Consider the following 24698-nt stretch of genomic DNA (forward strand, 5'->3'; position numbering starts at 1 on the left):
AATAGAATTCTCTCAAAATAATTTTTAAGAGGAGAATCTTTGCATCTAAAATAAAAGTGTAACTAACTGGGTAGCTCAGTTGGTTAGAGTGTTGTCCTGATACAACACGGTTATGGGTTTGATCCCTGGTCAGGGCACCTATAATAATCAACCAATGAATGCATAAGTAAGTGGAACAACAAATTGATGTGTGTCTCTCTCCTTTCCTCTTTCTTTTTTATAAATCAATTCAAAAACACAAAAGGTTCTAAGTCTTTCAGAATTAAATCAGTTATTCATTTCATAAGATTGTGAGAGTAAAACTAAATTATCAATTACCACAGTAAGCGTGAATGGTCTGATTAAAATTCTTTACTAAAAAAACAGAGGAAAGGCTCTTAGATTTGAAAAAAGAATCTCGCCATGGCAGGCCTAATTAGGAAAATACACACAAAGACATAAAAAAATCAGAATTGTGACATGAAATTAAAAGGAGGGAACACTATGTGCACTGTGGTGGCACTGCCTTTGAACTCGAAAGGGATGAGATCTTATCCCTTTTCTTTTAAGAGATAAAACGATCACACTTATTTAAAGGCAAAACCTAATTATGAGAAAGTTGTTGCAAAAGATCAGAAAGGACTGTCACATTGCAATAGGTAATTAATATAGTTTAATGTGTGAAAGTATCAGTGAGAAAGAACTAGATTATTTTTTAATGTCATAAAGATCTTTCTATCAAATAAAGAGAACCCAGACATCTTAGAGTGAAAGCATACGTTTTTTCACCCTTAAGTATGATGTCAGCTGTGAGTTTTTCATACATGGCTGTCGTGGTCGGTTTGGGCTGCAACAATAAATATACCATAGCCTGGATGGCTGAAAAAAACAAATACTTATTTCTCATAGTTCTAGAGGCTGGGAAGGCCAAGATCAGGTGCTGGTAGACCTGGTGTCTGATGAGGGTCTGGTTCCTGCTTTGCAGGTGGCAGTCTTCTCATAGCCTCACATGGCAGAGACCAGAGGGTGAATCAAGCAAGCTCTTGTGTGTCTCTTCTTAGAAGGGCGCTAATCACATTTATGCAGGCTCCTCCCTCATGACTTAATTAATGAAAGCCAAGTTTTTCATGAGAGGAACACTGAACAAATTAGGCAGAGAAGGAAACTTTCTCAACCTGAATGAGTGTCCCCCTTTATAACTCATATGTTGAAACCAAATCCCCAGTGTGATAGTATTGTGAAGTAAAGACTATGGAAGGTAATTAAGTCATGAGGGAGGAGCCTTCATGAATGGAATTAGTGCTCTTCTAAAAAGAGACACAAGAGAGCTTTGAAAAAGGTGAAGGGATTGAGAAATACAGACGGGCAGTTACAGTCATGTGGACGTAAAGTACAGCATATGGAATATGTGTGGAGCCAGCTGGGCACTGGGAATGTCAGGGGGAACCCTTGGCAAAGTATGTGGTTATCTAACCACTGTGCTGTACACCTGAGACTAATACAAATAATACTGAATGTAAACCGTAATTGAAAAAATTGGAAAAAAATTTTAAAATTAAAGAAACAAAAACAAAAGACTTTCATATTTTTCTCAAATAATTTTTCTATGCTTAGTGAGATGATCGTGTGGTTTTTGCTCTTAATGCTACTAATATGATGAATTACACTAATTGTTTTATAAGTTTAAACCAATCTTCCACTTCTAGGATAAATCCCACTTGGTCATGGTGTATAATACTTTTTAGATGTTGCTGGATTTCATTTACTAGTATTCTGTTGAGAATTCTTGCATCTATAGTCAAAAAGGCATTGGTCATTGTTTTTTTTTCTTATGACGTCTTTGCTTGATTTCCTATCAGGGTAACACTGCCCTTGTACAGTTTGGAAAGTATTAGTATTAATTGTTCTTTAAACATTTGGTAAAATTCATCAGTGAAATCATCTGGGCATGAGTTTTTCTTTGGGGGAAAGTATTTTTTAAAAGATTTTATTTATTTATTTTTAGAGAGAGGGGAAGGCAGGGAGAGAGGGAGAGAAACATCGATGTGAGAGAGAAACATGTATGGGTTGCTTCTTGCGTGTGCCCCGACTGGGGACCAAACCCTCGACCCAGGCATGTGCCTGGACAGGGAGTCAAACCGGCTGCCTTTCCCTTTGCAGGATGACACCCAGCCAACCGCGCCACACTGGTCAGGGTTCTTTGGGGAAAGTTTTTAAGTTACTAATTTAAACTCTTTACTTATCATAGGTCCACATAGATTTGCTATTTCTTCTGCATGCAGTTTCAGCCTTTATAGGACAGAAAGTAAAAACAGAATTGGTTATATTAACCATCTTATTTACCAATTCTGTTTCTTCCCTTGTTTTGCCACTCTTTACTCCAATACGGCTTTGTCACCACCCCCTTCGCTTACGCTGTTAGTGTCAAATACATGGCCTAGCTACATGTTATAGACCCGACACTACAAACGCAGACATTGTGTTATACCATTGTTTTTAAATCAGTTAAGAGAAGAAAAATAAATAGGGAATTATGTTGTCTCGTATAGACCTACATAATTACTTTTACAGGTGCTCTTTTCTCGTGTGTGGAGGTGTGGATTCAAATCGTTATCTGGTGCGACTTGCTTTCAGCTCAAAGAACTTCCTTCAGCAGTTTTTATATGAGTGCCAGCAAGACACTATCTCAATTTTTGTGTATCTGAAAATATCCTTATTGCTTCATTGTTCAGAGATAATTTTGCTGAATATGTTTCTTGGCTGACATTTTTTCTTTCAGTACTTTCAATATGTAATCCTACTACTATCTGGTCTACATTGTCAATGAGAAGTCAGCTGTTAAAGTACTGTCACGGTTCCATCTTTTGGATTCGGATAATTAAGTTGTATGTGATGAGTTGCTTTTCTCTTGCGGTTTTCGTGGTTTTCTCATTGTTTTTCAACATTTCTACTAGAATGTGCCTGATTGTGGGTATCTATATCTTTGGACCTTATTCAACTGTTTGGATGCATTAACAGTTTTCATCAAATTTGGGAAGTTTCCAATCATTACTTCTTTGTATATTTTTTTCTGCTCTTTCTTCTCTTTTCTTACCTGCCCGTAGCCCCATTATGCCTGTATTGGCTCACTCAGGGCGTCTCATATTTCTCAGAGGCTCTTTTAGTTTTCTTCCATTCTGTTTTCTTTTTCCTTCAGATTGTACAATCTTTAGCAATCTAATGTCAAGTTCACTGATTTTTTTCTTCTGTTAAAGTTACCATTGAGTCCCTCTATTGAATTTTTCATTTCAGTTATTGTACTTTTCAACGCCAGAATTTCCATTACTTTCTTTTTACAATTTCTATCTTTTAACAGATATTCTGTACTTTGTGATACACTGTAATTATACCTCCTTCTGTTCTTTAAACATGGTCTCCTTTACTTTGAACATATTTATAATAGGTATTTTGAAATTTTTGTGGCCTAAGCCCAACAGTGGGGGCATTTGTGTTACCTGCCCCCCACTCCCTGCCCCCGCTCAGGGATCACGCATACCTGTGTCTTTGCACATGTAGTATTCTGTTGTTGCTGCTGTTGAAAAGGGACATTTTAGATAGCATACTGCAGCAACTTAGATAATAATTCTGCCCCTTCCTGGGGCTTGTTGTCATTGTCCGTGTATTTATTTGTTTAGTGACTTGGCGGGACTAGTTCACTGAAATCTCTTTCCCTCACAGCGTGGAGCCTCAGCAGTTGCTCTTCAGAGGGCACAGCCTTGAGTGTGCAAACGTCTTCTCAGTTGCAGGGATGACGGATGTCAGTCAGTTTTTCTTCGGCTTTTACTTTTCCTGATCTCTCTCATTCAGTTCCTCCTGGCTGGCCTGACTCCATTATCACATACAACTGTTGTCTTCCACCAATTCTTGGTTGACTTCTCACTCTATCTCTTTTGTTAATGCTCCTGAGCAAAAACTGCTCCACAGAATGATCCGAACAACATTGGGCCTGTTTGCAGAGTCATGGTGACGCCAGCTTTTAAGTTTTGCTCTGACCCCAGGAGGACTCCTGTCCCTTTCCTTTGTTTCCCCTGTCGGACTTTTAGCCTGTGCACTGATTTTGCTTGTTGTAGCTAGTATCACAAAGCTCCCAGCTCCCTTTTTCACATGCTCTGTTCCAAACAGTCAGTCCCCTTAGGGAAGGCTGCAGAGCCATCTTAAGCCCTGCCTTTCCCTCTGGGCTGAACCTTCGGTCAAGGTACTGAAGCTCAGGGTGGAAACAGCAATCAGCTCCTCCTGGAAAGACTCTCCTGGATCCAAGAGGTGAGTTAGTCAAGGATGTCATCCCTTTGTCTTTTAGGCTTGTCCCTTCAGCTGTGGGCCTTTACTCCCTGTGAGAAAGCTAGGGTGGGAGCGACTGGGTGCAGTATTCTCAGCCGGCTGTGTCCGGGGTAGAACTTTCCAATGAAAAGAGGATGAGAGAAAGCTCCAGTGCGTTCAGTTATGCCTGCCTACAATGGAGCTTCTGCAACGTGGAGCCAGAGAAGATGAGACATGCTGACCTCCTGCCCCTCCTGGGGTGAAACTGCTGCCCCAGACTGGGAGCTGGAAAAGTAGGAGCCCAGTGTTCTCGGTCACACTTGCCTGGAGTAAAGCTCCTTTCATATATTCAGATGGGGGGGGTGGTGTGGGAGGGGAGGGGAGGGATGATGGGAGAAGGTCATGTCTCAAAAGCAAGAGACTCTCATTGTTCTTAACGAGATTTAGTAGATTTCCTTGAATATGTGTTTCTCCATTTGCTGTATGCCCTTAGGACAATGTCCTAAAACTTAAGCTATTATTTGAAAAATTTTCACCAGGTAAACGTGTTTCTCATGGGGAAGTGTCTGCCACACTCCCCACATGGCCACTCCACATGTTGCACTTCAATGATAGATGTGTTTTACTTGAGTAAGTAGTTTATCTTACAAATTCTATCAACTATTCAAAAATTGTATAGAAGACACATAAAATTAGAAAATTTAGATGAGATAAAGAGGAGAAATTTGAAATAAGGAAGAGAGGACAGCAAACTGGTCTAATGATGTTAGTGCAACTGAATACCATCCTCACCACTCTGAGCCTCTCGATGTTCAAAACACGGTGTCAGTGACTACCGTTTATTCAGGGGCAGGAATGTGTCAGGCGCTTTCCATAAATGATGTCGAAATCTCGTAATAATTCCACGTGGGAAGTGGTGTAATTTCTGACTTATAAGCGAGAAAACTGACCCTTGATTGTAGTTCAAGTCTATTTTCTAAGTCTGTATTCTTTGTGCTCTCCGTAAAGAAGAGCATTTACATTCATTGGAAGAACTATTTTCCGGAAATTAAATTCTATGAGAATTTCAGGAATAGGAAATAGGTCACAATGATTAAACATTTGATCAGAATTTTTTTTTTGGCATGGCTATATTATACTTGCTGATTTGTTGAGGGTGAATGAAAGTAGTTCTCTTTCAAAGTCTATTAACTCTTCAGGTGGTTTTAAGTAGTTTTCTGGAATTCTTCTTAATCCAGAAGAGGTTGTTTAGCTATTTTATCTATATTTATATGTATACATATATACACACATGCACATATGTATATCAGCAATAAATAACACTATGCAGTGACTGTGTCCAATCTATAGTATATGAGTTATTTCTAAAACACAACATACATTGACCCATGAACAATGGAAGGGAGAGGAGTGCCAAACATGATTCAGTCAAAAATCAACATGTGACTTTTAATTCCCCCAAAACTTAACTTCTTAAAATTTTTTATTCTTGTTTATTCTGTTACAGTTGGCCCCATATTTCCCCCTTTGCCCTCCTCTGCCCAGCCCAGCCACCCGCCCCCGCTCCCACAGTCCATCCTCACTGCACTGTCCATGTCCATGGGTCATTCATACATGTTCTTTGACTGGTCCCTTCCCCTTCTTTCCAAAACTTAACTATTAATAGCCTTACTATTAACTGGAAGCCTCACTGATAACATAGTTAGTTAACACATATTTTGTATATCATATGTATTATATACTGTATTCTTACAATAGAGTAAGCCAGAGAAAGAAAATGTTAAGAAAAATCCTAAGTAAAAAAAAAACCCCATTTATAGTATTTATTGAAAAAATCTGCATGTATGTGGACTTGCAATTCAAATCTATGGTGTTCAAGGGTCAACTGTATTTATTTTGATTCAATAAGCATTGTTTAGTAATTATCTATTTTCAGCTTAGTACTGTTAGATTCTGCAACATTAATATTTTTTTCTAAATATTCCAGAATGGGGAACTGACCTGGAAAATCAGGTAAGGACACTTTTCTATTCTGTGTTAGGCTTCTTGTTAGATTTCAAACAGCACAGACACACACATCAAAATGAGGTGACTTTGTATCATAAAACCTTTTTATGTCATAGTTTTTATACCATAGAAAGTATAATAAATTAACAAGACCCCATATGTACCCATTTCAAAGACATAACAGTTCTGGTTCTCTACATCCACAAAAGAAAAATTATGCTGGCTGAAATAATGCTTTCAATCAACACAGTTTCCTTAGTTTCATGATCTTCTGAAGCAAAGCAGGTTGTATTGTTAAAAGAAAGAGTTGAAATAAAAAGCAGATTACTATTAAGTCACATAAGCAGAAAATCATAAGATTTAGCTGCCAGCTAAATAAACGTTTGGTTACCTTCTAAACTACATTATTTAACAGAAGTACATGTACCCTACTCTGAACAGAGCATCCACACTGACATGTCATAAGTGTCAGGTCCGGCATCCACGCGTCGTGGTTTTGATTAGATTACCTTCGAGAAGATCATCCTCGTCTATGCCTTTGACGATCTTTGATTTGTAGTCTCGGAAAAACATGTATTTTAGCAGTCTTCTAAGTTTTTTCTATTAAAAACATAAAATCATTCAATAAGAAACGTTGTACATATCCTTGTACATATATTCACTTTACTGAGTAAAGACTACGATACCTAAATTTAATAATAGAGTACCCCAGAATGACTGGAGAAAACAGACCCATTTCAGCATGCTACTATTTAATAAAAAATTTATTCATCATATTAAACATAAAAACTGAAGCACATGCATTTTTAAAAGCACTTTTCACTTACAAGTATCCAGATGCTACATCATCACAATAATTACCTTTCTATTTGTGCCTTATAAAAAGTTTAAAATTCTTTCTGAAGTGTGACATCCTAAGTTATTTTATTTTTTAAAATGATTTATAGACAGAGAGTAGGTTGATAGTTCTGGGGGATGGGACTGGGAAAGATGGAAGGATCGAGCAAAAAAGAAAAAAAGAGAAAGGACTCATGGACATGGACAGCAGTGTGGTGATTGTGTGGGGGAGGGGGATGGAGGTGGAGGAGGGTATAGTGGGATAAATGGTAATGGAAAAATACAGTGAAAAATCATGTAAAAATGATTTATAAACAATCTTAACAAGGAGTTTATAACAACCACTTTAAAAGATGCATTCTCCTTTTTATTCTTTTTTATTCTCTGAGAATCATGTATTTTATTTGGAAAAGCTGGTTTATGGTTTATATTTCTGGAAAATATTCAGTAATAGAGAAACATTTTTATGAAACTCAAAGCTGATTAATGATAGTTGGGTCTTAATGATGGCTCCCCTTAGGTTTACTAGAATACCATAATATTGCTTGACTATGAAAGTAACTGCTAATACTTTGTAATTTGTCGTGTACTTACACTTAAAATGTATTATTACTGCTCCTTGACCTTTAGGTTTAAGATTCCTAGTAACAGCTGAAACTTACTGCACTTTACAAAGCTCTTTTACATGCATTTTATTTGATGTTTTCAATAGCCCTGAGATATAAACAACTATTATCATCTCCTTTATATACACAGGAAAACTGAAGTTAATATTAGTCTTACACTTATAGCTTAGCAAGGTCAGAGGTAGAATATAACCTTTGAACCTCAGTTTCTTTATTTACAAAGTAAGTAAAGTACCTACCTTACAGGACTATTATGAGGAATAAATAAGCTGCCTAGTGTAATATGTAAAACACAGCAGGCAGTCAACAAATATTGCTCTAATATAAATTGAAATTATTAAGAGAAAAAATAGGTCTTTTGCTATCCTCCTTTTCTCTTTGCTAAATTCATTCTGAACTTTAGATCTTATTTTGTCTTACATTACAGCCGTGTAAACTACTGTAAATTCTGTTTGGTACACATCATTGTAAAAATAAAACTATCACTTTGAGGAGAAAGACGAGAACAACGGCAACTGTCATAGTGCAGCTGTGATCTCAGGTGCCAGGAAGATTCCGGTTGAGAGCCCTTCTGGACAGTAAAGGACACTGGCAATTGGCCTGTGCTCCAGAAATTTCAACGTGACTTTAAATTTTACCTTCCCCAAAATGAAGTGTCAGTGTGGGATAGTTTTTTGTGCTAGCCTCTGTGTATCTGTCAATGAAAAAGAAAAATTGACAGACCTGTTCTGCTTACTCCATTGTAGTGCCGGTGACTTCATAAAGAATCTTGGCTCAAACCCTCATTTCTGCCAACAGCACCTTTTCGGCTCCTTCCTCACACCACTACTACGCAGTAGCTACTTCTCCTTAGTCCTCCAAGTTTAGTGAAGTCACCAAATCCTTCATACTTTTACTCTTCACTATCTCTCTGAGGTCTTCCTTCTTATCCACTTCCACAGCCATCACAGGAACCCTATTTCGTCTTGATTACTCAACCAGCATCCCGGTCAGTTCTTTTGCATTTGGTCCATTCTCTATGTAACTGCATGAGTCTTACCTCAGGTAGAAACCCCCGCTTCGAAAAATCCTACAGCCTCTACATCTAACCACACAATCTTACAATTCTGTGAGTCTTAAAATGCTTCTTTCAACTAAATCATACAGGTTTTGTAAACTAGATTATAGCTTCTTGAAAGTGAAGACATTTTTTTCTTTTCCTTTATAGTTCTTACACTTCCTAAGAGTTAATGATAGAAAAGGTTATCCAAAAAGTCAAATGGGAAGCCTTTTGATAGAAAACAGAGCCACAAGCATATAAAAACGGTGGAGAGGAATGGGTAAGTGTACTTAAAAAGCCAGGAAAAACCAGTGGAGAAATGGAAGCTGGAACATTAGGAACTAGGTTTTGCTTGCTCACTTGTGATAGTATCTGTCATAACACACCGTGATTTTTCAGTTAGTTTAAAAAAAAAGATTTAATTTATTTATTTTTAGAGAGAGGGGAAGGGAGAGAAAAAGAAAGGGAGGAAAACATCAGTGTGTGGTTGCCTTTTGTGCGCCCCCTACTGGGGACCTGGCCAGCAACCCAGGCATGTGTCCTGGCTGGGAATCCAACTGGTGACCCTTTTTTCAGTTAGTTTTTTACATGTAACTTTTAGATAAAACTTACTAAAACATGTAATATTTTATAAAATATTTTCAACTTGCTACTCATGGAAGACAAAAATTAGCCATGTTAGTGATAGCTTAGATATTTTAATAATACCATTGTTAGAAGAATAAGAATAAGAAAGGTATAAAAAAACCCTAGACATTATGGTATATGTTTATGCTACTAGAATATACATCTTGATTGATTTTCTATTCCCTATAAACTAGGGTCATAATAAACTTTATATTCCAAGTTTAAAAATTACTCTCTGAAAGCCTGTAATACTGTATGAAATTAGATAAAAATAAATGTCACTCAGCTATATCTCTCTTATCAGAACAGTGAATATTTAATGAATATTATGTAGCAATGAACATGCCTGAATAGCTATGTTTGGATAAGTAAGAATTAGTTATCAGCATAGTTTTACATATGTGCCCTTGCCCATGTTAAAAAGAAATTGTTTTTCTTAAATCATTTTGTCACGTAAGTTATGAAGATTAAAACATCAGTTCAATAGTTATGGTTCCAATTTGAAAACTATAAACAAGGATATTTAGTTTCCTTACCTACGTGTACTTAAGCACCAAACATGGCATTTTAATTCAGTAAACAATTTTTATATTACCTTATCTTTGCGCATCAAAAACAGAAGATCTTCAGCAGATATCACCCTTGCTCCCCGAAGCTGAGAAACTTCAGCAGCTTGCTGTAACTAGCAACAAAAAAATTAGGAATTTTTCTCAGTGATCTAAATTCAATATATGACAGTTATGATGGGAAGACACAAATATACTAAGAGTTAATAATTTGGGGGGGACAATCCAGCAATCACATTACTCTTCTTAAAAGTAAAATGTCTTATGTTTTAAGGTATAAAAAATGCAATTAAATTAACTTATAAGCCCACCTGTAACTGATACAATAAACACAAATCCTTGATTTCTTTCGTGCAGAAGAAAAATCATGTGCAGCTTCCAGAAATGCATTAATGCACCTGAAAATAATTTTATGAAATTGTATCCTCATATCCTTGTGAGCAATGGTTTCACTCAGTATCACTAGTTGAATAAGTATATTATTAATCTGAGCTCCCATGCTGGTATGATTTGAAATAGGCCCATTCAGACCTTTAAAAGATCAACAAAAACAGTAGCTGTTTCTAATATCCAAAGGAAAAAAAATAGTTTTAGTTTTGGCAAGTCTTCAGTGGGCAAAGGATTCAGTCCATAAATCATAATACGGGACTGCATTAATTTCTTTCCACACTAATCACATGCACACAAAAAGTTAACTGTACCTGGAACGCACAACACAAAACATACTGCATGAAAAGTTAGATTCCCCCTGAAATGTTCCTGTGGGCCCTTATATCTACAAAGTTGAGAGTTCTCTGGAATTTAGAAGTCCTAGAAACACAATCTTACTTGAAAATGACCTGGAAAATAAAAGAATGTGAAAAATGATAGTTCTAGTTTTTGGCACAGGCAAAATCAGTTTCTTATTTTGATTAGTTGGAAGGAACACAAAATACATCCAGCTGAAAAAAATAAAGATGCTGGAGAAAACACTACAAAAAAGTGCTTGTAACAACTTTCAAACTTGATCAAACCACGGTGATTGCACCAAACCATTTCTACCCAATATTATAAAAATATTTACATATAAAAGCTGTTCTGAATGTATCATTCTTTGAAAGGAATAAATCTAACACATATTACTGAGAACTAATCTTTAAAAAGTGACACACTGTTATCTTAACAATTATAAGAAATCAAATATTGCATTTGTACTAAAGAAATTCTGCTTGAATGTTTAAGCGACTTTGCTAAGTAAGCTTCAAACCTTGTCCAAATACACAGACTACAAAATAGACTATAAACTCCCTATGTGTCAGCCTTACCACTGAATTTCCTGGATACTGGTGGTTGGTATATAAACATAATTCTACCTAAATATAGAAATTTAAATTTAACTGTGAACCATTCAAAAAGAAATCTTGGGGGAAAGGTTTTTCAAAAAGATGATGTATCTACCCAGAAAGAAACTAGAAGTTTTCAGCAGGAAAATTTTAAACATATTTTTCTAAAAACTGGAAGAGTACCAGGGAAATATGTATACACAGCTTCCCCCCCCCCCCAATAAAACATTTCTATCACAGTCTAAAATATTGAGCTGGTCAAAAAAATTTTTTTTTCCTGTAAGATGGCTCTAGTATCACTTAGTTGTCTTTCACTTTATTCCAAACAATTTTGTTAGATTGTATTGTGACAGCTGTCATATCAGTGTGTATTTAAAAAAAACTTATCAAAATTGGTGAATTTTTATGTAACCATTTTAAAATTGAAGATGGAAAAAATAAGCAACATTTTTGACATATTATGCCTTATTATTTCAAGAAAGGTAAAAATGCAACTGAAACACAAAAGAAGATTTGTGCAGTGTATGGAGAAGGTGCTGTGACTGATCAAACGTGTCAAAAGTGGTTTCCGAAGTTTTGTGCTGGCGATTTCTCACTGGACAATGCTCCACGGGTGGGAACTCCAGTTGAAGTTGGTAGTGATGAAATAGAGACATTAACTGAGAACAATCAACATTATACCACGCATGCAGGAGATAGCTGACATACTCAAAATATCCAAATCAATGAAGTTATTGCTGAAAATGAATAACGTGTCTTTTATTTTACGGAAAAAACGAAACGGACTTTTTGGCCAACCCGACACACGTAGTCATGGTGGAGAAGAATGTGAGCTCAATCCCCACGTGCCTGCACACCCAGAGAACCAGGAGGCAGCACTGTCAAAGTGCTGTGCGAGTATCAGAGATTTTACTCATGCTCATGAAGGGTCAGGATGAGTGTATGTCCCTAACAGCTTTCCCCATTAGTCAACTGTTCAGCCACACTAATCTAAGCAATCTGTATTTACAAGTCTCAAACATGTCAGTTTACAAACACATTAACTAGGGAAAAAGAGAAAATGAAAAATAAAGACATAGAAGAGTTAAACATTTTAAAACACCTTTTCAAAAACAATACACAACTATGGCATGCATCTGGAATTTATATTGTGGCTGTGTTGTCATAATTAGGAGGAAATCTTTATTTTTGGTTTTCGTCAACCTGATCTGCTCATCTCCATACTGGTAAGTAGTGTCCTCGTTAGCTCTCGCACTGCTAGCCCTCGCTAAATCGCCTTGGACTCCGGGCAGTGAGTCCTCGGGACCGAGAGCTGTCCTTGTGTTACCTCACTGAGCCTACCTGGCCCCCACGCATCCCATGTTCCAAATTTACCTCTCCCTAACTCGGACCTACTCCTATTTACTGAGCCAAAGAGCAATTTAATTAGCCAATTACAGTGATCACACTAAAGTGGGTATTCACTATTAGCTTACTTCTAGAATTATTTCCACATCTGCAAGAAAGAGTGACGAAACCTCTCTTTAACAACATGAGCTTCAAAAACAGGTGAGCAGCTTGGCAGTCCAGTGACACAGGATGCTGAGCTCAGGATTGGTGCGTTTAATGTGAAAAAATACTAGAACCAGGAAACTCAAATAAAATAAAAATTACTAATACCTTCAGGGCTTAAAAAAAGTTGATTCTTTATTCTTAAAAAAAATTCCTCAATTTCTTAATCCTTGAAAATAAATGAAAGTTACACTTCATTTTTCACTGTAGCAAGTCATAATTAAAATAACATGAAACTGTACATTTTATAATTTTTCATTACAAAACAATATACATTTGATTGCATAATAAAATATGCAAGAAATGATAGAATAGAGAAATACTCTAAGACCAATTGCTAGCTAAAGGAGTGTACAAAGTTAGTTTTCTTATCTATGTGAATAAAGGCCTGGTAGCACCAGTTTCCCTCGGCATCACCGCAAACATGGAATGTGCTATGCTGTGATGTCAGAATGTCACTAAGTGACACTAATTTTTCAGTTTCATTATAATCTACGCGGCCACGGTCATTGACGGTTGGTCATGGGCCAAAAAAATGTCATTATGTGTTGTTACATGACTACAGAACAAAAAGCTAAGTAGAAGGGAACTCCTTCTGCCTGTTTTGAACTGGGACACTGTTATCTATTTTCCAGCTTCTGACTTGGAATAAAACATCGAGTTCTCAGGCCTTTGGACTGGATTTGGCACTACACCTCACCTCTCCAGCTTGGCCTCTACAGAAGTTGGGCCCTCACCATCCCTATGATCATATAAGTGAACTCCTTCATCCACCCACCCACCCACCCACCCACCCATCCACCCATCCATCCATCCATCCATCCATCCATCCATCCATCCATCCATCCACATACATATACTGGCTTTTTTTTTCCTGGAGGACCCGTAATAACAGAGTACTTTACTTAAATTATGAGAAATTCTTGATTCTTTGTTAAGATGCACTTTCTTCTTTAAAATATAGGCTTCACTTACGGTCAAGATGGAGGTGAAGGTAAACATGGCTCATCTCCTTGCACAACCACATCAAAATTCAACTAAACTACACAACCACCATCACGCAGAATCATCAGAAATTGAGTTGAATGGAAGTCTGAATGCTACGGAATTAAAGAAACCACATCCATGTGTGGTGGATAAAAACTCGGCAGGGATGTCTCAGGAGTCAGGGGTCCCAGCCCCACACCAGGCCCTTCAACCCACGGTTCCAGTGCCAGGAATATAAGCCCCCATGACTTCTGGCTGTACAAACCAGCAGGGTTTGAGTTTCTAAAAGGAGCTACTGAATTCCCAAGAGGTGCCCCTTAAAGGGCCTGCACACAGACTTAGATTCACTCCCTCTTAGCTCCAGCTCAGGGTAGCAGCTTGAAAGGCACCAGTGGCATACCAGGAGGAACTGAAGTATCTGGCATCAGGGCAAGAACTGGGGGACAGTGTTCTCTCAGACAGAAAGGCAGGCAGAGGCTATTTCTCCTTTTCTGAACCCTTCCCCCACAGAGCCACAGAGCTAGCAGGTGAGGGCCATATCTGAGACTCCATCAACCTGGCTCATGTGGCTTGCTCCACCCTGGGGAATCCCTGAGGTTCTGTTCCACCCTGGGGAATCCCTGAGGTTTTGCCCTACCTAACTTACAGCCCACCAAAGCTGTTAAGCGTGGCTTTTCCATATGAATGGCTGGTCTCAGCCAAGGTTTCACATCTTCCTTAATCCTCTCAAGCAGCAACAACCTAGCCCCTATACCTCTGGCTAAGCCGCCCCAGGCCCAGTACTACCAGCAGCCAGCTTTGGATGACAGTTTGGGTTTGCCTGGGAACCTCCAAGCACTGCAAAGTAGCAGTCATCTGCAGATTGCTTTGTAGCTCATGCTGGGCGGCCCCAGGTGAACACAGGTGGTGGCTGACCCTTGCCCACACCAGCCAGGAAACCCCAGAGCCTGTGTACCCAGTAGACAGCTATAGTCCACACTGGACCACCACTACCCTGCCCCTGCACAACTGATCCTCCCTGGAGGGCAGAAGTTGACAGTCAGTGGTCACAACCAGTCTTTGCAGCTGACTGGCCTGTGTAAAATCCCTCCCATTGATCTGCCAGCAGCAATCAAGGCTTGACTACAAGAGGAGGGTGCACCCACACGAAGGGTGCACCTCAAGTAGCAGCTTGGGTGGTAGGGAGGCTGTGCCAATGGACCCTATAGGACACCTACTATATTAGGCCATGCCACCAAGACAGGGAGTCATAGCAGCTCTACCTAATATTTCATAGAAACAAACATAGGAAGGCTGCCAAAATGAGGAGACAAAGAAACACGGCCCAAATGACAGAACAGATTAAAACTCCAGAAAAAGAGCTAAACAAAATGGAGATAAGCAATCTATTAGATGCAGAGTTCAAAACACTGGACGTAAGGATGCTCGAGGAATTTAGCACCTCAACAGCATAAAAAAGATCCAGTCAGAAACAAAGGATACACTAGTTAAAATAAAGAACAATTTACAGGGAAAGAATAGTGGAGTGGATGAAGCCAAGGATCAAATCAATGGTTTGGAACATAAGTGAGCAAAAAACAACCAATCACAAAAACAAGAAGAGAAGAGATTAAAAAAAAAAAAAAAAAAAGAGGATAATATAAGCAGCCTCTGGGACAACTTTAAGTGTTCCAACATTCGCATCATAGGGGTACCAGAAGGAGAAGAGAAAAAGAAATTGGAAATCTATTTGAAAATATAATGAAAGAAAAATTCCCTAATTTGGTGAAGGAAATAGACATGTAAGTCCAGGAAGCACAGAAAGTCCCAAACAAGAAGGATGCAAGGAGGCCCACTCCAAAATGATTAAAATGCAAAAGGTTAAAGATAAAGAGAATCTGAAAAGCAGCAAGAAAAAAATCTGTTACCTATAGGGGAGTTCCCATAAGACTGTCAGCTGATTTCTCAAAAAAATTTTTTTTGCAGGCTAGAAGGGATTGGCAGGAAATATTCAAAGTCATGAAAAGCAGGGATCTACAGCCAAGATTGCTTTACCCAGCAAAGCTATCATTTAGAATCAAAGGACAGATAAAGAGCTTCCCAGACAAAAAAAAACTAAAGGAGTTCATATCACCAAACCATTACAGAAAAATGCTAAAGGGGCTTATTTAAGAAAAAGAAGATCAAAACTATGAACAATAAAATGGCAATAAACACATGCCAATCAACAATATTATCTAAAAAACAAAATGAGCAAACAAGAAGAACAGAGATGGCTGCCAGATGGGAGGGATGTTTGGGAGAACGGGTGAAGAGGTGAGGGGATTAAGAAGTACGAACAGGTAGTTGCAGAACAGCCATGGGGATGTATAGTACAGTACGGGAAATGGAGTAGCCACAGAACTCATGTGCATGACCCATGGACATGAACAGAGGGGTGGTGGTTGACTGAGGGACTGGGCGGTGCTGGGCTGGGGGTGCACAAAGAGGAAAAATTGGGACAACTATAATAGCATAATAAATAAAACAATTAAAAAATAAAATATAACTTCAAAATAATTTTCTCAAAGAAAAAATATCTATAATTATCTTCAGATACTGTAATGTTTATTTCCTAACCTAGGCATGGAAATTATATGCTCAGTTCATAATATCTTAATTGTATTGTCAAGCATTTTTTTTCTGTATCTTCTTCAACCAGTAACCCAACATTCTCACCTCCCAACTTCCTTTTGAATAACATCTGAAGGTCCAAGACCACCACTCCCAATAGGTAGTTTATAAACCTTAAATGCTGACTTTCTATTTCCTCTCAATGATTTTCAGTTTTACCACCTCTAATAAAAATGAATTGGGCTAAATGAAGTCAATAACCCATGCATTTGGCCTTGTCCCACATAAATTCAGCAGAAAGATTTCTCTAAAGTTCCAAAGGTTTTAAAAGTACAGCAAGATTAATTTGATGATTTCGTAATCATTAACATCCTGAAAGTATTCCCTTTAAAACCCTCACGTTGCACTTCTCTCCTTTGGTTCGTGGCTAACTCCTTGGATCTTTAATTTTGGATGATAAAATTATTAAGTACATGCGTACATACATACATGCATACTAAGGGGCAGGAGTTGTTGAAAGCTATGTGATGAAGAGGCAAAATCTAGGGTAGGTAGTCACACTGTTTACAAGGTCAGATTCAAGTTTCTTTTCCATTTGAAATGGATAAAAATGTTTTCATTGACTGGTATAAGAGTTAATAACCTTAGTAGTAATAGCTACCATTTACTGAGACCTAATTGGTACCAGGCACTTTCCCATTGTGTTATAAATACTTAATTCTAATTTTTAAATTTTTTCTTTAAGTTAAAAGGTATGTAACATTGAAAGTCAAGTAATACTCTCAATTTTATAATGCTAGACAGCAATACCTGCCACACTATTTTCCAATCTACAATTCTGCTTCCAGAGGCAAGTGCTTTCAATTTTTTTCTTCTTCTTCTGTTCTTTATATCCATACCTGGAATATGCTTATAATACTTATTTTATTTATATTTCAGCTTTTAATACTATCAATAGACTTCTTACTATAGAAGATGAAAATTTAGTGTTCTCATATACCTAATATTTAACCATCTTCCTTCTCCCCTTTTGATCTTCTTAAATTTTAAATTGTTAAATTAATATCCATAATAATATTACATTATTATGACTGGTATAGCTTGGTCACTATAATCAAATTTCTTTTTACAAATAAAAACTTAGGTAGTAATTTCTCTGGTTTGATTTTTGCTCTATTTTTTGTGAACATTATTTCATTCCAAATTCTCTGAAAGATTTGAAATATAAGACTTCCTTCCAGTTTCACTGTTTTTGTTTTTCTCAGAGACATGTCTACTGGTGCTCTCCAGGCTCTCTTTAGCAATTCCATTTGAGTATTTTTTTTATCTCATTGCTTGTTCTTTCTCAATTAACTTCCTAATTTTGGTAAACCACATTCCCAAGTTTCATTTTTCACTCTTATACATAGGTATAATAACTGCTTCAAAAATTCCTGTCTGCTAATTTCAACATCTGGGTCATCTTGTTGTAACTTCCATTTTGCCTTTTCTCTTGGGAATGGGTCATATTTTTCTGTTACTTCGCATTTTAAGGAACCTGGGATTTTTATCTGAGATATGATGAATGATACAATAAGGAGTCTGGATTCTGTTATGTTCCTCTAAAGAATACTGATTATTTTTTAAACACACTGTTTACTAGACTGTATTTGCTTCCTCCAGTGGTAGCTTGCAGCTAAAAAAACACCTATGATAGTTTTTTGAGAAAAGATGAATGGGAAATAAAAATTTTTAGCTTCTGTATGTCTGACAATTTATTTATACTACCCCTCTACTCAAGAGATAATCTGGTTGGGTATAGAATCTGAAATTAAGTCATTTTGCCTCCAAATTTTAAAACATTGCTCCATTGCCCTGTAGCCTATTTTTTTTTGGTGGGGCGGCGGGGGGAGGTGAATTACTAAGCCTTAATGAGATTTATTTCCCCTCTAAGGAACTTTTACTATTGTTCTCTTTGAACTTGAAATTAAGAAATTTCATGGTGCTATGCCTTGCTGAGGGTTTTTCTTAATATATTTGACTGATACTGTAATGTATATACTCTTGTCCTCTACACCAGGGAAATTTTCCTAGATCACTCTGAAAATTTCTCGTATTTTCTGGGTTCTTCCTAAAATGTCTATTAACTGAATGTTGATGATCGTTGTGCCTGGGACTTTTCACACCACAGTCCTTTTCACTCAGTCTTTCCAGAGAATAAACCTACACAATTTTGTCAGAATGACAACGGGGTAGTCGATACCTATGTGGTTTTGACAGGGCTCTGGGATGAACCTGCTCCTTCACTTTCTACCAATCCTGTTTCTCATCTACCCAAGACGTCCTCCTTCTTTCAATCCTGATGTTTGCCAGGTTCCAAGGTTTCATTGCTCTCAGATCTGGTAAACCTTTAGCATTTCTATCCACTTTTAAACTTCGATAATTTTTTGAAATTGCTCATCTGGTATTTTATGCTCTCCCATTTTTGTCGTTGTAGGTTTATGCCATTTAAACTGGTTATGTTGGCATTTAGTGGGGATTTGAGGAAGTCTGAGCATACGGACTTGTATCACCCATGTTTACACAGAAGCTGATATTCCTTTTATGCGAACATTTACTGAATGTACTATCCGTTCCTTCTATATGTTACATCATCTAACCTTCACAGCAAATCTATGAGCGATGTCTAGGTACAGAACACTGGAACTAAATTATAACGCCTATAATCAAGTCATTTGTCTTTCTCTGAGAGGTTTCTCATTCAGAATACAGAAAAGTACGATCACTAAATTGAGTCTTACAGCGCACAGAATAGTCTAACCCTGAAACATTTATTTGCCTTTTTCATTGTTGGCAAATAAATGGTTGCCAAAAAGAAGGTTTGGATCAAAACACCCAAGCCAACTGCTTCATGCAGACACAGCTTAAGGATTGAGAACTAAACGTGTGTTTGAAAGAAAACAAATTTGTAACTAAATGTAATTAACATTTAGAATACTGTCTAATTTTTCATATGATAATCTGATTTGATTTAATCTAAATATAGATATTTGACTTAGTATTTTCCTATCATATGATCTCCTTATTCTTTATTGGTGACTGGTCTTCTACTGTCTTAGACATTTGAAACATAAACAAGTATATAAATTGATAAAAGATGTGCCTAACTTTTTAGAATTTCATCTTAATTCTTAACACAGTTAAGTCAAGTTTAAAAAATATGTATAAGGTATTATCAGTATCTCATAGCTCAAAAAAATATATATATGAATTACCAACCCATAATCAATATAAGCCTGCACAGCTTAAAAACTTCCCATATACAATGACTGTATTTATTGTATTAGAACAGCAACTTTGACAAGGAGCTAATTCTTTGCTTACTCTTATTTAAATGTAAAATTAAGAGAATAGCAACCATTTGAAAGTTTTAAACTATTCTACATATAAATTATTCATAAGCAACTTTCAAGTCTAAATACACCAAGTTGTGAAAGCAAGCAAAAGGATATTTTGTAAATTTTTAAAAGTTGAAATTAAAGTGATAGATGAGATTATAGTTAAAATATTTTCTATCTTAAATTCTATACCATACTAAACTATATTACAGTTTAAATACATTCTATTAACTAATAGTAATATTATTAAACTTTATTACTTAACTATTAAAATTAAAATACCATTTAACTATTTTAGCTGAAATAGAATTAAAACTGTAGAAGGTGGCAGCATATCTTGAATTTGTTCAACATTATACACAGCTACCCTTCTGTTACTCAATAACTGAAGACTGATACATTTTAAAAGTCCAAAGATGTATATTTCAGTTGCATTTCTTAAAATTTTAGAGTATAAAAATGTTTAATAGACTATAAAATGCATACTTTCCTTGTCTACATTCAATAATATCTTTTTTCCTTTTCTTATTTCTTGGCATCTTTGTGCCTCCCTCCACATTCCCTTCTGTTCACATTTCTAAAAGGCTTCTACCAAGAGGTGCAGCCCCACTATTTATTGGGTTGGCCAAAAAGTTCCATTTAGTTTTTTCTGTACAATGGCTCTAGTAGTGCTTAGTTGTCTTTAAGTTCATTTGAAACAATTTTGTTAGATTGTATTGTGACATCTGTTGTATCAGCATGCATTTAAAAAGACTTATCAAAATTGGTGCATTTTTGTGCAGCCATTTTAATATTGAAGATGAAAGAAAATAAGCAATGTTTTTGGAATATTATGCTTTATTATTTTAAGAAAGGTAAAACAACTGAAACGCAAAAAAGGATTTATACAGTGTATTGAGAAGGTGCTGTGACAGACTGAATGTGTCGAAGTGGTTTGCAAAGTTTCTTGGTACTATTGACACTTTGGCCCAATAACTCTTTGCTGTGGGGCTATCTTACGCATTGCAAGATGCCAATAGCGGGAGATAGCCAACATACTCAAAATATCCAGATCAATAAAGCCATTGGTGAAAATGAAAGATGTGTTTTTTTATTTTATGGAAAAAAACTAAACGGACTTTTTGGCCAACGAAAGGAATAAAATCTAACACGTAAAAGACTGCGTTAATTACTGTTCTCTGGAACTCTTGTCTAACTTTTCATAAGGTAATCTCATTTCAATTCATCCTAAAACGTTTAGGAATGAATAGGTCTTGTACTGAATCTTCATGGTCAGACAGGACATCACAAGCACTGAATTATAGCAGACCACACACAGACCAATGTAATGATTTAAAAAGTTATCAAATGGAAAGAATAAAGTAATGCTAAGGAACAATCACGAGGAACAAGGAAAACTGATTTCTAATTTTATCTCTATTACCATCATCCTTGTTTTGGCAAAAGCAATTTTATAAACGTCTTGTTGAGAAAATACAAGGAGAAAGTACCAACTTTAGAATTTTAGAATTGCAGCCTCTGACTCGGGCCTTCAGAACCTGGTCTGTGCACAAAGAGGCAAAGGCTCTGCTACGATATTCAGCTCAGGTGCATTTGCTTTGGTCAATACTGTGTATCCTGCAGACTGTTCCAGGGCATTTAGATTATTACGTCCACTTACGGTCTAACTCTGCAGATTACCTCCACATACAGCGCTGTACAAATTGATTTCACAAGTAGTTTAACCAAGAAACTTTAAAAAATCATTACTTTAATGTTCACAAAGAACAAAGGCTATTATTGAACTATTACTTACCACTAATCACTTATTTCACCATAAGAAATTTAGGATATAAATAATTTGCCTGGATGTATACACACAAATGTGTATCTGCGTCTATATATACACTCATACACTTGTGTATGTATCACTACAATCACTTCCTTACAAGTTTGAAGAAAGTAACTCTCATCTAAAGTTAAAGGGAAACACTACATGAGCTACTTTTGATAAAGAACTAATAGCTTCTCTGACAGTTTCTCATGTGGAATCACCTCAACATGAAATACAATGCATGTATTAGTGTGAATATATTTTTTTAGACATAGATTTGAACAGAACAGTATAGCTGATTTTTCTGGTCCTCGGTTTCTTCAAGTGGGAACTGAAGAGGTAGGGCATCAAATGAGCTCCAAAGATCCTTTTGGTGTTTACATTATGATTCCACTACTTAACCCTAGGTATAACTTATTTTTGGCTCCATAATTAATCACTTACATCATTGAGAGAAGAAATAGGAAAGTAGAGTCACAAGAAGAAATAGTACAACTTAGTAAGGTGCAGATGGGAGTCAATTTTCAAAGGAAAATCCACTCAGTTATAGCACTGAAAACAGCAACCAATCCAATTTAGCATTAATAAGTTATTTTACCATGTTTGCCATGGTACACAAATCAGCAGGTGATATAGTTAATTATTCCAGTATCCTACCAAATAGTTCCAATTAAATTTGAAAGCCAAAGATGCTTGCAAAATGGGATTAAAGCAATGCAATCACTAATGCACAAAAGAGATAGGTGCCTATCCGTTTCCAGTTTGCCCTTTGCTTTTATCATGTGATGAACAGAGATAATTTGTATATCCTTCCCCCTCAGTTGTCAGAGAAAGTTGCCCTTATTCAAATTTTGTATCCAAATCAAGGTTGTATATAGTATTTGTCAAATTAGATGTAGTGTATGTAAAGTCAAATGAAAAGTCAGGTTTCCGAGGCTCAGATGTCAGTCCTATGTGGCACTCAAGAACTCAAAAGGTTAGGAAAAGGGGTTCAAAAGATGATAACGCAGAAACCTTGCCACGCTGGCAGGCCACTGCCCAGATCAGACGAGACAATGCCGTGCAGGCAGTCGGGGAGCCATGGAACCCTGTAAGAGCACACAGTATCACCTAGGGAAGACTTGTTCTTGGTCAGGAACAAGGTGAGATGGCAATCTATGTAAGAGAAGGGTAAAGAGCCCACTGATACTTGGGTGAACAGAGAAAATGTTTTAGACTTGTCACTAACACCAAAACCAGGACATTCTTGATTCATTCACATCCGGATAAAAAGGCACAACCATGCAACCACACTGACAGTCCCGTTCTGAGCAAGTGGACGGCAGGAAGACAGAACCTACGTCCTCCTAACGCGGGAGGCACCACAGCCTCTCTGGGGTCTCCTCTAACTTCAGCACTGACCCAATATCGCCTGCTTTCTGTTGTGCTTCCTGGGACTTCATGTAACTTCAGCCAGTTTACCATCACCACCCTGTTTTGTAAAGACATCTTTATAGTACGGCTTCCCGTCCAGAATGCAAACTCGCCATTATGTGTGTTAGAATGAAGTGAAATGGTAGTTAAGCCATTTGGCAGAAGCCGTGTAAGACAAGAAGCTGTGTGACTGGGTTATGGAAATCGGCACAGGACTAGAAGAAGAAGGCGGAGGACTGTCGGATCCCAGCAGAGGCTCTGTGTGACTGTGGCCAGGAACTAAGCATCACTGAGACTGTGCTAACTAAAGCAAGTAAAGAAATAGAGGAATTATAGCAGTTATCACGCAGGGACATTAAAAAAACAACTGAGGAAGAAAAAAATAAACATAGAAAAGGTCATGCCCAAAACATAGTATCTGCCCAAGAAATACTGGTTTTTTATTTCTTTGTGTGGACTCTCAGGGAAGTGATATTACTGAAGGAGAGACCGCAAAAGGGCAAGTCTTCAAACTATAGCCTTGTAGAGGAGGCGAACATGAGATAAGCAAGCATGGAGGCTAAAAATTCACTATTTTTAATTGAACGCTGGACCCTGGTCTGTTCAGTATTTATTTATTGAACACCCGGCAGAGGCCAATCACTGGCTCAGACTGGAAATTATGCTAATCAGAAGCACGGCAAAGCAGGCAAGCAAACAAGAGGGGAAAAAGATCAAAACATAATTCCTAATCTCACAGACTTTATAGACTGTGCTTATTTTTTAGTTAGGATGTGCAATAAATGACAGTAGATGTTATGATTATTATAAAAATTTTATTTTAAACAAGTTAAACAAGTTTATGCTAGAAATCAAAATGGGACATAAGTCGTTAAGTATTTATAAGTACGTAACTTATAAACTATGTTGAAGAATATATTAAGCTAACACCTTCGCAAATGTTCCACAAGGAAGCCACAGACTACATTACAGTTACTGATCTGAACAGAGTCTCAAAGACGTTGCTAGATTATCTAAAATGTCTAGAGAAAATACGCTGGCTCACCTGGTGACAGTATAACTACATTTAGCCGTGATGAATTTCCAGCATAAAGGCAAATCAAATTGTGCCTCCTGGTCTCGAATCAGGATTTGGAAAAAGCCCTCAAGTTTTAGAATTTATCTGGTTGAACCTCAGCTGATACATGGTATCTGGGGCATCGTTGGGCATGACCCATGTGGGATCGTTGATATTTATTTGAATATATGTTTACCAGTCAGGGGCTTGGAAGGAAAAAAAATAGCATAGTTAAATTAGGTAACTGAAGAAGAGTTTAACCATAAACTATTCACAAAGATTTGAGGAGGGTTCAGGGAAACTACAAGGGATAATGTGGTATCCTCCCTGATCTCACAACAACCAGCTTAGGGCAGCGGTTCTCAACCGCTGCGCCACAGGAATTGTTAAAACACGCACTACCTGACCATTTTAGTCAGGGGCACTGGTCTCTTTCCCCTTAGACTGTCAAATAAAAAAGTGACAATGGCCAACACAACAACAGTTGTCCAATGTGAATGCCCTGTCTTACACCATAAATATACAGGTCATGTAACAGAGTTGCTTCTTGCTGATCACACTCATAATGAGGTTGTGTCTGTCTGGTTAATTCTTGGTACCAGAAACCCT

The 24698-nt window shown here is 37.2% G+C and overlaps 1 protein-coding gene across 9 annotated transcripts in view; it reads right to left on the reverse strand.

Moving 5' to 3' along the window:
- The window catches only part of SUPT3H (SPT3 homolog, SAGA and STAGA complex component), a 439117-nt gene that overhangs the window by 139478 nt on the left and 274941 nt on the right, over positions 1-24698 (reverse strand). For all 9 annotated transcript variants that reach the window (XM_045192983.3, XM_045192984.3, XM_045192985.3 and 6 more), the window contains 2 exons: positions 10007-10093; positions 6792-6882 (listed from right to left, as the gene is read on the reverse strand). In XM_045192983.3, the coding sequence (XP_045048918.1) occupies positions 6792-6882; positions 10007-10093 (178 nt within the window). The remainder of the gene's footprint in view (positions 1-6791; positions 6883-10006; positions 10094-24698) is intronic.

This window comes from Desmodus rotundus, chromosome 11 (genome assembly GCF_022682495.2).
Source record: "Desmodus rotundus isolate HL8 chromosome 11, HLdesRot8A.1, whole genome shotgun sequence".
In the NCBI taxonomy this organism is placed as follows: Eukaryota; Metazoa; Chordata; class Mammalia; order Chiroptera; family Phyllostomidae; genus Desmodus; species Desmodus rotundus.